General features: G+C 50.9%; 1 protein-coding gene across 1 annotated transcript; it reads right to left on the reverse strand.

The window, feature by feature from the left end:
- Positions 1 to 1,918: 1,918 nt before the first annotated feature.
- Positions 1,919 to 3,534, reverse strand: LOC123093409 (ethylene-responsive transcription factor 1). Its single transcript, XM_044515373.1, has 3 exons — positions 3,249 to 3,534; positions 2,388 to 3,117; positions 1,919 to 2,303 (listed from the first exon to the last, which is right to left on the reverse strand). Exons 1-2 carry the CDS (start codon positions 3,493 to 3,495, stop codon positions 2,423 to 2,425), a joined length of 942 nt encoding a protein of 313 aa, XP_044371308.1. The 5' UTR covers positions 3,496 to 3,534; the 3' UTR covers positions 1,919 to 2,303; positions 2,388 to 2,422.
- Between the last annotated feature and the right edge of the window lie 10,121 nt (positions 3,535 to 13,655).

The raw sequence follows: 13,655 nt of genomic DNA on the forward strand, positions 1-13,655 counted from the left end.
ACCAATGCGTGGAGTAACCAAATCTTGCACAAAGCCCATGGCTTCTGAATGTGCATTTCTTCAGAAGCAGGAAATCTGCAAGTATTCCTCGTCTTTTTTTTTCCATGTAAGTGATCATTCATCGGTACCTCGTATCTTTTTTTTTTTACTATGTGTAGGAAATCTTTCTTTTATGGGACCTGTGGAGTAACAAATCTTGCACAAAGTCCATGCCTTCTCAATGAGCATGTAATTCATAACCAAATCCAGATATTTTAGTGCCGTGAAATTTGATAGAAAAAAAAAATCTGCAACGACAATCCTTGGCTAGAGAGAAATTTAGAGCTATCCGCGCAGTCAGAGAGTTGCAGTAGAACAGTGGTACTTCAAGGAAGGTGATAGAGGAAAGTTTACTAGAAAATTTGCTTTATTGTAGTGATCCTGCAATTTCTGTGCCAGAAGAGCTTGTGAGGATCTGTAGAACAAAATGAAAAATAATAATCACCAGGAGGGCTGGAGCTGATAAGAGGATGTTACTTAGGATATTTCCCGTGTCTAGATAGTGGAAGACAGGTGCAAGTACCCGTCACTATCTGAATAGTTAAACCCAGGTAATTATATGAAGAATCATGCACCCTAATACAGAGGATGTTACTTTTGATAAGAACTATATATGGCATGTCTAATCTATATATGAAGAATCATGCACCCTAAAACAGGGGCAGCATACCGCAAATCATTCGCTCACCGGAATCGGCGCGGCTAGTAGTTTTCCGTATGGTAGGATTAGGCACCATGTATGGGGTCTGAATTATATTGGCAATTAACTCAACTTGCAGGTACAATCATGCCAAAGTATTCAGACCCTAGCAACTTGCATGGTATTTAAATTTCCTTTCCTGTAAGCGACAACTTGCATATATTTGCATTAGCGTGGCCTTCCACCTATGAGTCTATCTTTGCTTGAGAATCCTGCAACTTAAATGAAATTGGATTGGAGCGAGTCGCTGTCACGCCCATATCGTGACAAGAATTATAATAGCAAGATGTGCAAATTGCAGCCTAAAATAGGGACTAGGAGTACAATTCAGCAGCTCATGAAAACCACCGGTAGCCCCTAGGTTCGCACCGGAGTGCGAGGCAGTTTTCGCATCATTTGGGAAACTACCCCGGCAAAATCATGGCTAAAGGATACAAAATTATTTACAAGATGTGGCGCGACATGCGTTTTCTGAACTCACATGTGTGATAATTTGGAGTTTCAGGCATAGTCCCCTAAAACTGTTTAATTTTTCTGCGACATTTAGACATACTAGCGTGAAGTCCGTGCATTGCTATGGGCAAAAATGAAGTAAATATATACCTGTTAAAAGTTATCATTTTGTCATTTGTTCTAGATTGAATCATACTTATGATATCGTTTGTGCCAGATCAAACCATAGATACCCATTCTTGTCCCGATCTTATACGGGATCCGACGTGTGTTTGGACCACCGCCACAGATTGACATCTTTATAGTAGGTAAGGGTCAACTACACAATGTAGCGAACACATCCAAAATTGTACAGCTTAACTGAATTCAGCAAATTGCCATCTTAATGCATAATCCAGCTCAAAATGACAGGATGAGTAGGTGACACATACACACAAGAGAAGAAGTGAAGATTTCTAAGGTGAAAGGGTGGCTGTTAGTTCTGTAGTGGATGATAGATGTATAAATTCTGTAGTTTTATGTTTGTCTGAGCATGGGCTGTGGAGAATTGCATGTTCTCTGAGGGCGACGTGGCTCCCCTGTGATGTAAACTGAACCTGTTTTGAACCTGAGACTGTGTGTTATCAGTTTCCATGAAAACTGAAAAAGTGAAAATCAGGGATGATCGAGTCCGAGGATGAACGGAACACCACCAAAGGTTGAAGTCCTTATATAGTGGTATTAAGTAAAGATCAACTGCCCATTGTTCTTAACTGAATTCAGCAAATTACAATATTTATTACATAATCCAACTCAACATGACAGGATGAGTTGGTGACTCACACACAACAGATAACCAGGTTCACAAGCTTATTTGGCATTAACAATGGCAAGCACGACCATAGACGGCACCGCCGACATGATCAACTCGTAGGACTATTGGCCAACAGTACCAAAGGCTAGTACAAATCATGACAGAGTACAATACAGTTTTGGTACCAGCAGTACAGTAGAATACAGCAGGGTCTGACTGACGAACAATAAACTCAAACAGTAGAATACATTTCCATCAGCATTCATCAAGGAAGCAATCATGCAGTACCCATGCATCAGCTGCACCCTTCCTTGGTTCCTGGCCATGAATCAGAATCTGGTCTGAGCAAGGTTCTGTGCACGAATATTTACAAGGAACAAGATGCCAGATGGAGATTCTTACAAACGATCGAGCGTAAAAAAATCGCACGGAAAACGTCAGAAAATGGCGCTGTCCATGGGGAACTCGTCGAAGCTCCAGAGGCTAACGCCGTCCATGCCGCCGTCCACACCGCGGGCATCCTGGATGACGGCGTGTCCGGCGAAGAGGCTGTCCATGGATTCGTACTGGAACATCATGAACGGTTCGAACCCAAGCTCGTCGGCGAACCCCAGCATGGCGCCGCCGCCGCTCCCCTCCGACGAGTCCTCGTCGACCCTCGGCATCTTGTCGGCGAAGGAGCTCGCCGTGACAGGCGGTAGCGCGGCGACGGCGGCGGTCAGGTCAACGAACGTGTCCACGTCCGAAAACTCCATCCGCTCGGGCTTGGCCATCATAGTGTCCTGCTCCGGCTGTGCGCGTGATGCTGCGGTGGCAGAGTACGCCGTCGTCCCCGCAGGGGGGCATGGCGGTTTCTGCGCGGTTCTACGGCTGGCGCGGCGCGGGCGCGCCCCGGCCCTGGCCGCGTCGGGGAAGTTGACCTTGGCCTTGCTGCCGCGGAGGCGTCGGGCGGCGACGTCGTAGGCCCGGGCGGCGTCATCGGCCGTGTCGAACGTGCCGAGCCAGACGCGGGTGCCCTTGTGCGGGTCGCGGATCTCCGCCGCCCACTTGCCCCACGGCCGCTGCCGGATGCCGTGGAGGACGCGCTTCTTCATGCTTGCCGCCTGCACCGCGCGGCGGCCACCACCGTATGCTGCAAAACGAATCTCATCAGTCTTTCATCCAAATTTTCCACCTAAGTACGTGACGGGCGTACCCAAGAACTAACGTCGATGAACATTATTTCATGATTGCATACTCGATGGACTATGAGAGTTACCCTACCCGGATAGAACGCAGGCTTGGATGCGAAAACGACATGGTCGCCGCCGTCCTCCTCCGCCTGCAGGTCGAAGTCGTCATCGAAGTCCTCGAAGGCGGCCTCGAAGTCGTCGACGTCGGGGATGCTGCTGTGGTGCCTCTTGCTCATGCCGCCTTTCTTGGACGAGGCCTGGCCCGCGGCCACCTGCTTCGGCGCACGGCCCGCCGCCGACGGCGGGATCAGCTCCGCTAGGATGGCGCCGCCGCACATTGTTTTCTCTTTCTGTCTCGCGCTTTTTCTTTCACGTCTTGTGTTGGTCACGGAGAGACGGAAATGCACCTACTTATAACACAAGCTAGCTGACGATCCCGTCGTGTGGTTGGCACGGAACAGGTACATCGGACGACGTCCTCACAGCTGACGTGGCGTCACATGATGCCAGGTGGCAGGAACACAACGGTCAGCTACTGGATGACATGACAGATCTATGTGGCGACTGGCAAGGGGCCACATGGCAGGGCATGCACTTTGTCTCGCGGGATCCTATACACAATCGAGATTGCTAAATCTCAGCCCAAAAATGCTACACCTACATAAAAGCCTACGTAATCTTACGAAACCTCCCTAACTAATCCTTCCACCGCCCCCTGATTTCAATGGGGTGGGGCCCCCTCCCCTGATTTCCTCTAACCAAAAAAGGCCACGTAAGTTGTTACGTTAATTACGTATAGATTGCTACGTAGGTGTAGCATTGCTCGGACCACTGAGATTTAACCAAGTCCGAGTCCATGTTATATTCATGAGATCTTACGTGGAGATTCATGTAATTTTTTTTCTTTTTTACATGTTATGTCACTTAAGTTACACTTAGTTACGTGAGATGTCCTAGCCACACCATACACAATGCCAGCCTCAAGGTTCTTATTACTCTCTCTATATAAAAAAAGTGTTATTGTGGTGCATCCTGCAGATCAACAACCCTCTAGCTCTATCATCTCAGAGTACCAAGTACTCACTACACGCAGTTTGGCGCATGAATCGCTCAATTTTTTTTATTCATAAACTTGCTACCCACTTGGCTTTGATGCTCTAGTGACAAAGCTTAGATATCCACGAAAGGACGACCACTTGTGCTGCAAAAACTTTTGACAATAATTAGTTGGGCCTAATTGATACCATTGATTGATTACTTGAGAAGTGACGTCGCACCGTTTGAAACAACAGTAATCAAGTACTCCCTCCATCCCAAAATCAAAGTTGTACTAAATTAACGACACTTATTTTGAGACAGAGGGACTATTACTTTCAGTAGGCACTGTACCAAAACTTAGTTTAAATTCCCAACAGCTAAAAGAACTACTACTGTAGGAAAGATGAGTCAGCTGGCTAAAGAATGCAACGTTATCCACCTAGTGATTTTCTTTTTTGGAATCACACTTAGTGACTTCAATTTGTCTAAGCATGCATCTCATTTCGCAAAAAGAAGAAGCATGCATCTCCTTCATAAAACACTCTCTCCTTGTCTCTAATCATGCACGTGATGCTTCTTTAATTCAAAGGATTTTCAACAACAACAACAACAACAACAACAACAACAACAACAACAACAACAACAACAACAACATATGACCTAACTATTGGTTTTTGCTATCTGTAAACATTCTCTTGATACGTTGAAGATTGATCTCATACGTAAAATGTGTCAAATATCAATAAATTAATCATTTAGTTGCATGAGATCAATCTATTATGATATTTACAATATACAATAATCAAACACCACACATCATATTTATTCTCATCTCTAGTTTTAATATTATTACTCCAAATATTTATGTTTCATACAACCAATTCTAATTGAATATATTCAAAACATTCCTACAACAATGTGCGGGGTATCATCTAGTTACTATGAACATTGTCGACCCGAAGATATGAGCCCTGTGAAGTCGTGGCAGGAAACTGCTCTTGGTCGCCTTCGTAGATATCTCGGTTCCCCAGCCGAAGGATAACCACAACGCAATGGTGTATGCCTCTTGCACTTAGCCATTCGTGCAACTTACACAATTTGAAAAAGGATTGCAAGGTCGGAACCGGATCAGGTTGGCAGGACTTATTAAACATGGCAAGTGGTCAGGTGACCAAGTGCGCGAAGCCAGCTAAATGATACAATTTGTCAATGGGGTCATCTTCATATTCTCCACATGATCAACCTTCAATACACTTTGATTACCATCAATTTAGTACTACCTAGTACTCCCTCCATTTCATAATATAGTGCATATAGAATTTTTGAAAAGTCAAACCTCACAAACTTTGACCAAATTTACGGAGAAACATATTTACATCTAGAATGCAAAACATATATCATCGAATTCATCATAGGAGGTAGTTTCGTATTTTATATATTTGGTATTGTAGATAAAGAGTTTTATCTATAAACTAGGTCAAAATTAGTACAGTTTGCTTAAAAAATCTATATGCACTAAATTATGGAATGGAGGAAGTACAATTTTTCACAAATCTATTAGGGTCATCTGACCCCAATGCCACAACGCTAGCTTCACCCAAGTGCATACGATGCAAGGCACCCGTCCCGATCGATCTTCACATGGACTCCGAGAGAGAGCTGCATCCCGTGACTCCCAGCTTGCAAGTTGCTAATGTTTTTTTTTTTTTGAGAAGTTCACTGCATGTTCCTTAAAACCAACGAGGCCAAACGTGGCATACACGCATAAACGACGAGAGAACCCACGAGAGTACATGTGTCCCAATAGAACTAAAAAAGTCCCCACTAAAAGAATAAAATACAATCCGGACCTTGGAGAGCATTTCTGCAAACCAACCAACGCACGCTGCCCATCGCCGCCGCCGAAACAACCACCAGAACAAGACATGGGCCTCCGCAGTCCCAGAAACTGAGAACGTACCATCGCCTTAGCCGGCTTTGCGAGTCGATGAAAATCCCCGCCGCGAGCTTATAATGCGGGTTCTGTACACAATGCCAGCCTCAAGGAACTTATTATTCTCTCTCTACAAATGCAATGTTATCGTGGCTGCAACATGCAAATGAACATCCTTCTAGCTCTAGCATCCTCTAGTACCAAGTACTCACTCCACACAATTTGGGGCATGAATCGCTCAAATTTTCCTGATTTATGAACTTGCTAGCCACTTGGCTTGGATGCTCTAGTGACCAATCTTAGATCCACGAAAGGACGACCACTTGTATTAAAAAAACCGACAACACTTAGTTGGGCCTAATTGATATTATTGTTTGATTGCTTGACCAATGATGTCGCGCCGTATGAAACAACAATAATCAAGTTGTATTACTTTGCGCACCCTAGCTAAACTTAGTTTAAGGTCGACCGCCGAGGCAGATCAACAACAGCTAAAAGAACTACTAGGGAAGATGAGGCGGTTAGCTAAAGAATGCAATATTGTCCACCTAATGACTTATTTTTCTAAGCATGTATCTCCTTCATAACACACTTTATCCTTGTCTCTAATCATGCATGGAATGCTTCTTATTTAAAGGATATTCAACAACAACAAAGGTAACTGTAAGTCTTGGTTTGTAGTACTATTTTGTAAACATTCTCATGATCCAGCGAAGATCATAAAATGAGTCAAACATTAATGAACTAATTCATTTACTTGCATGTGACATTTTTTGTGGAAGCGCTTACTATAGTGCTCACACACACAGAATGCGTACTGAACACTCAAGTCAGAGTGTTTCAAGATTGAAAAAGAATCATCATAGACAACTTCACTACTTTTTTTGGAAAAGGAGGCTTGCCCCCGGCCTTTGCATCTGAACGATGCATGCAGCCATATTAGAAGTCTCGTAGTATCACAAAGTCAAATAAATATTACAGCTCGCAAACGGAGCAAAGAACTCATAAAAAAACTCAATAACACAACTGGTATGAATAAAAGGACAAGATCCCTAGACTCCTATCCTGTTATGCGACCGCCATCCAAACCGGTTGAATATAGCCCATGCTACCTTGCACCCAGTAACCAACGGCTCCCTGGAGTCCGTAGGAGTGAGTAAGGACCACATACGGATCTGTGCCGTAGCACTGAAGATGACCTGCAAGAAGGTTAAAATATGTTGTCTGTTAAAAATCATATCATTCTTGAAATTCCATATAGCCCACATAAGCGCACATATTCCAATCCGAATACGAGACGCAGTAGTATGTTCTACTCCAATTAACTACATTCCTAATAATGATTCAATGCTAACTGGAGGAATAATGTTAAAGGCTATATGAATCGTTTGCCAAAGTAATTTCGCGAGAGGGCAAAATATGAAGAGGTGTTGTATTGTTTCATCATGATCACAAAAACAACACCGTGAACTATCTACACACCGTCGCTTTAGTAAATTATCTTTGGTGAGGATCGTTTGCTTGTGGACAAACCACATGAAAATTTTAATACACAAGAGAACCTTAACCTTTGAAATATATATCGATCTCAGGATTGGGCTAGAATTGATTAGATCCATATACATAGATTTTACCGTAAACTCTCCGTTCCTAGCCAACTTTCAGTGCAACAAATCAGGTTGGTCGGATAATTGAACCTCCATCAATCTCCATACCAAGTGCATCCAAGAATTCCAACACTCCCCAACTAAAGATCGCCTAAACTGAATATTCAAGGGTACCGATTGCAATAATGTGCCCACGCAATCCTCCTTACGTTGTATAATATTATATAAGGTGGGGTACTGTATGGCTACTGGCGTCTCCCCTAACCACGTATCCTCCCAAAATCTTGTTGTCATTCCATTGCCAACCAAGAATTTGACCCTATGAAAGAAGAATCTTACGTTCTCATAAGTCCCTTCCAGAAAGGCAAATCATTAGGTCCCGCGGTGACTTGGGAAAGCGTTTTTGATTGCAGATATTTGTTGTGTAATATTTGTGCCCACATACCATCATTCTATACTAATAATTTATACATCCATTTACTCATGAGGCATTTATTCTTAATTTTTAGGTTTTCAATGCCGAGACCCCCTGGTCCCTAGGTCGGCAAATGATATCCCATCGAGACAGGTGTCGGGGGGATGAACCCCGGGTAGGCAACGGAACCCGGATCCTTTTCAAAATTACGGGACCAGCATCACCCCTCTAGCCGGCGCGCTTGGCCGCGTCGCTCGACCCGGCCAAACCTCGCAACCTGGCCGAACTCTCCGACCCGGCAAGGTACATCGACTCGGCCTCAACAAGTAGTACAAGACGGCTGAACCTGGCACAACCAAGGCTTCCTCAACAAGCCAGCTCCACCCATGGTGTGCTCTGCAATCCAGCCACGGGTCAGCTCCCGTCCCATCTAGGTCGTACGATGGGACAAGTCTTCAGCCATCGATGACCAAGGCGACAGTACGCCGCCCATGCCTCTGGTCAGCCGGGGCGTGGCAACAGTGCCCCTCACCTACCCGCTGACCAGGGCCGGCGTGGCAACAGTGCCGGCATCATCACCACCAACGCCAGCAAGCGGCGACATGACGGAATGCCACTATACCTGACTCGACTCGGCCACGCCCTAACGATCGACAAGACGGCGCATAGTCCTCCTAGGCATGCAGGGCCCGCACCTAGGGGAACCCGGTGAACCATAGGCCCCCAGCGGGTCCCAGCCCGGGTCCTCGGACGCCGACAACCCAGACCCACCAACTTGTAACATTACCATTGTACCCCTGGGGGTTTGTCCTATAAAACCCCCCAGAAGCCCACGTGTATACGGAGAGAGACATGTAGAGAAGCAAGAGAGGAACTAGCCACCAAAACAGTAACATCGACTCGGGGAGAAGGAGCAGCCTAAGCCTTGGCCAGCCCTCCGTCCTCCTCCATACAGCTCAAGGAGCAACCTTGTACTATTGCATATCGACCACACTCGGCAGAACTAAGGGTATTATCTCTCCAGAGAGCCCCAAACCTGGGTATGTCTTGCATCCCGTGCTCGCTCATACCAACCTTGCCTCTGGAGCCCACCAGTGCCCTCGAGCCTCCTCCTCTCTTTAGCCATCCCATGGCATCTGCCGTGCGGCCACCACGACAGTTGGCGCCCACCATGGGGTATCTCGAGGAGCTAGCCGGGAGCATGCTTCAGACGGGCCCCCTCTCCTACTCCAATGAGTCCATCACGCTGGCGGACGACGTCGTCGGCGCACTCTCCGCCTCCTTCGTCGCGCTGCGCTCACGCCGACGAGTACCCTAGCGAGGTACTCAGCTACTCCGACGCCCCCCTCTCCCTCGGCGGTGGCATTTGCGCCGGGGCAATGGACGTCCGCATGGAGGTTTTAGTCACCGGCGATGACGCCTCCTTCACGTCGAGCAAGACGAGGAAGGCTACCAAAGCCAGGGCCGCAACGGAACGGATCGAGCCGTCCGATCCGTTGCGCGCCATGATGCAGAGCCTCTGCATCCCCATCGGCACCGACATCGACGCCACCAACGTCGCTGAGGCCCGGACCCAGCTCGAGGAAAGGCGCCAGCAGATGCTGGACCTGTCCAAGACGCTCGTTGCCACTCAGCGTCGCTTGGATTCCGCTCAGCTGGAGTGCAACACCGCCTACGGATTCACGCCCGCTGCGGCCGAACCGAGCCGGGTCACCGACGTGCGTGCCAGGGGAGGAGCGATCGGCCGGGCCCTCGGCACCGTCCCAACCGTCTACGAGACCCCAGCGAAGAACATGCGTGCTGCCCAGGCAGCCGCAGACGACCTGGACCGACTCACGGGCGAGGAACTGAGGGAGCGTATCGGGCGGATGCGCGAACTCCTCAACGCGGCCAACGCCCAACAGGACCGCCTCAACCACCTCGCCAAGCTGGCGGGGTCCGGCTCCGCCCACATCGACGGACCCGGCGACACAGCTTCCTCGCCGCCCAGCGAGGCGCACTCCGGCCAAGCCTGGACTCGGCGCGACCCGGCCACAACCGCCGCCGGCGGCCTGGGCGACGAGCGCATCCCAGAGACCCAGCGCGGACCCGACCAGCATGGCCGGTGTCCAGCTCCAACCGACCCCCCTCCCCTGTGGCCTGGCCGCCAGTCGACTCGGCCCGCACGCCATCGATGACGCCGACGCTCGCCACCGCCTCGACCAGCTCACTCACTCCCTGGAGGTGGAGGAAAGCAGCGCTATGGGGCTGGCGTGCTTCGGTCCACGCATCCGGGAGGAGCCCTTTCCCAAAGGGTTCATGCTCCCCCGCGACACCCCCAAGTACAATGGGACCGTGAAGCTAGAAGACTGGCTCACCGACTACACGACCACCATTGGCATCACCGGTGCCAATCACTGGCTCGCCGTGTGCTACGCACCGCTCATGCTACAGGGGTCGGCCCGCACCTGGTTGAACAGTCTACCGATGGGCAGCGTCAACACATGGGTCGACTTCGAGCAGGCCTTCGTCCGTAACTTCACGTGGACCTACAGGCGACCCAGCCACCCGAGCCAGCTCGCCATGTGCGTGCAAGGGCCTACGGAGACCGATCGCGAGTACCTCGCATGCTGGACCGAGCTCCGGAACAGCTGCGAGGGCGTCCATGAAGTCCAAGCAATCCAGTAGTTCGTCAACGGGTGCCGAGACGACACCCTCCTCAAGCACAAGCTCTTGCGCTCCGAGCCGGCCACCATGGCCGCACTCATGGTAACAACGGACAATTACGCCAACGCCGACTCCACCATGAAGATCCAGGTCACGCTAGATGAAGCCGGCAAGGCGAAGCCGGTTCCCCCTCCGAAGCCGGCCGGCGAAAGCACACGACAGCAGCATCACTAGAACATCAAGCGCAAGGCCGACCAGCCGGCGCAGCGCTATGACAACCGGCTCGTCGCGGCTGCGGCGCACGCGGCGGACCCGGCGGCCAAGCGCCGGCAGACTAACAAGATAGCGTGGCAACCTGCCATGAGCTTCGAAGAGATGCTCGACGCCCCCTGCAAGCACCACAGCGGCGCGAGACCATCGACGCACACGCTGTGCGCCATCACAAAGCGCATTATGAGGGGCGACGTCCCGCCTTCTCCGGCTCCAGCTCCAGGCGCTGGGCAGCCACCTCCGCCTCCACCGCCACCTCCAGCTAGCGGCGCGATGCGCGACGACGCCTACCCGGACCAGAACACGACCTACGCCGTCTTCACCAGCCTCAGCGACGACAAGCATAGCGAGCACCTCCTTTGGCAAGAGGTGAACACCGTCATCCCGGCCAAGCCAGAGTTCATGCACTGGTCGGACCGCCCGGTCACCTGGACCCGGGAGGATCACCCGGCAGTCATGCCGAACCCGGGTGGTTACACCCTCATCCTCAACCCTACCATTGTCGCGCGGCGCACATGCAAATTCTCTCGAGTCCTCATCGACGGCGGCAGCAGCACAACATCCTCTATCGCGACACAATGACCAAACTCGGCCTCAAGGCCAAGGACATGGAGCCAACCCGGACGATCTTCCACGACATCGTGCCCGGCCTCTCCTGCTCGCCCATTGGCCGGGTCCGGCTCGACGTCCTGTTCGGTGACAGCAGCCACTTCCGGCGTGAGCCAATCTGGTTCGAGGTGGTGGACCTGTCCAGTGCGTACCACGCACTGCTGGGCCGACCCGCGCTCGCCAAATTCATGGCGGTCCCCTATTACGCGTATCTGAAGATGAATATGCCGGGTCCCAAGGGCCTCATCACCATTATCGACGACTACCACAAGTCCCTGGAGTGCGCCTGAGACGATGCCAAGCTAGCCAAGTCGCTGGTCATTGCCGAGGAGCGGCGCCGGATCGACCGGATCGTCGCCATGGCAGGCAAGGCCTCGGCCGCGTCGATCCCAACCAAGGACCCAGCCGACGAGGCCGCCTTCAAGCCCTCCAAGGAAACCAAGAAAGTAAAGCTGAACCTGGAGGATCCCAGCTGCAACAAGTACGTTGTCGTAGGTGCCCGCCTCGACAGGAAATAGGAAGGCGAGCTCGTCGACTTCCTCCGTGAGAATCGGGATATCTTCGCATGGACCCTCAAGGACATGCCGGGTATCCCGAGGAAGTACGCCGGGCACAAACTCCACGTCTACAAGGATGCCAATCCTGTCCGTCAACCCCTGCGATGTTTTTCTGAAGAGCAGAGAAGAACCATTGGCGAAGAGGTCGCCAAGCTTTTGGCGGCCGACTTCATCATGGAAGTGTTTCACCCCGAGTGGCTGGCCAACCCAGTCCTCGTCCTGAAGAAGAACAAGACCTGGCGCATGTGTATTGACTACACCAGCCTCAACAAGGCCTGTCCCAAGGATCCGTTCGCTCTCCCGCGGATCGACCAAGTCATTGACTCGACTGCCGGGTGCGAGCTCCTGTCCTTTCTGGACGCTTACTCCGGCTACCACCAGATCAACCTGGACTCGACCGACACCTTGAAGACGTCCTTCATCATGCCCTTTGGGGCGTATTGCTATATCACCATGTCGTTCGGCTTGAAGAACGCCGGCGCCACCTTCCAACGCTGCATGCAGAAATGCCTGCTGCCGCAACTCGGCCGCAATATCCACGTTTACGTGGACGACATCGTGGTGAAGACCAAGCAGCACCTTACGCTCCTCGACGACTTGAAGGAAACATTCGGCAACCTCCACTAATACAAGGTCAAGCTTAACCCGAAAAAATGCGTTTTTGGCGTCCCGGCCAGAAAGCTACTCGGATTCCTCGTCTCGGAGCGTGGCATTGAGGCGAACCCGGAGAAGATCAAGGACATCGAGCGCAAGCCGGCCAGCACAAGCTGTCCCCCCCATGGGATGGCCCATTCATCATGAGAAGGGCCTTGCGCGATCGCAACGCCTACTACCTCATCGACGCACGCAAGTCAAACAAGCGCAAGAAAGACATCGCCGGCGAAGAAACGACCCGGCCGTGGAACACGGAACTCCTCCGTCTGTTTTACAGTTAGCCGCACGAATGTATGTATCGTCGCCTTTTATAAATGCATGAAACTATGGGGTCCCCGAACAAGACTCGGGGGTTGCCTTTTGTCGACCAATTTATGGTTTCCCTACCTTTTTTGCATCACTACGCTCCTGACTCCGGCCACCGGTACGACCCGCTCGACCCGGGGGCTCGGGGGCTGGCCGGCTCGACCACCACCCTACCGCCTAACTTGGTGATTCCTGATGCGCTAAGGATGCCGCGGTCCCCCACTTTGCCCTAGGCCACAGATCCGGCTTCGGCTGTCGGCTGGCAGGCACAACAGGCCAGAGCTCCTTCACGATTCAAACACCAAGTCAGAGGCTGCCGGGTCGACCAACCCGGCCCGCCGCTCAGAAAATAAAAATAAACAGCCGCACGGCCGGCTGCTCGCCAACCGGCTCCGCCGGGTTGCCGCCAACCGGCCCAGTGGGTGTTTCGCTCGCGCTCAACATTTTGAAGAACCCAAGTCCT

This window comes from Triticum aestivum, chromosome 4B (assembly GCF_018294505.1).
Source record: "Triticum aestivum cultivar Chinese Spring chromosome 4B, IWGSC CS RefSeq v2.1, whole genome shotgun sequence".
In the NCBI taxonomy this organism is placed as follows: domain Eukaryota; kingdom Viridiplantae; phylum Streptophyta; class Magnoliopsida; order Poales; family Poaceae; genus Triticum; species Triticum aestivum.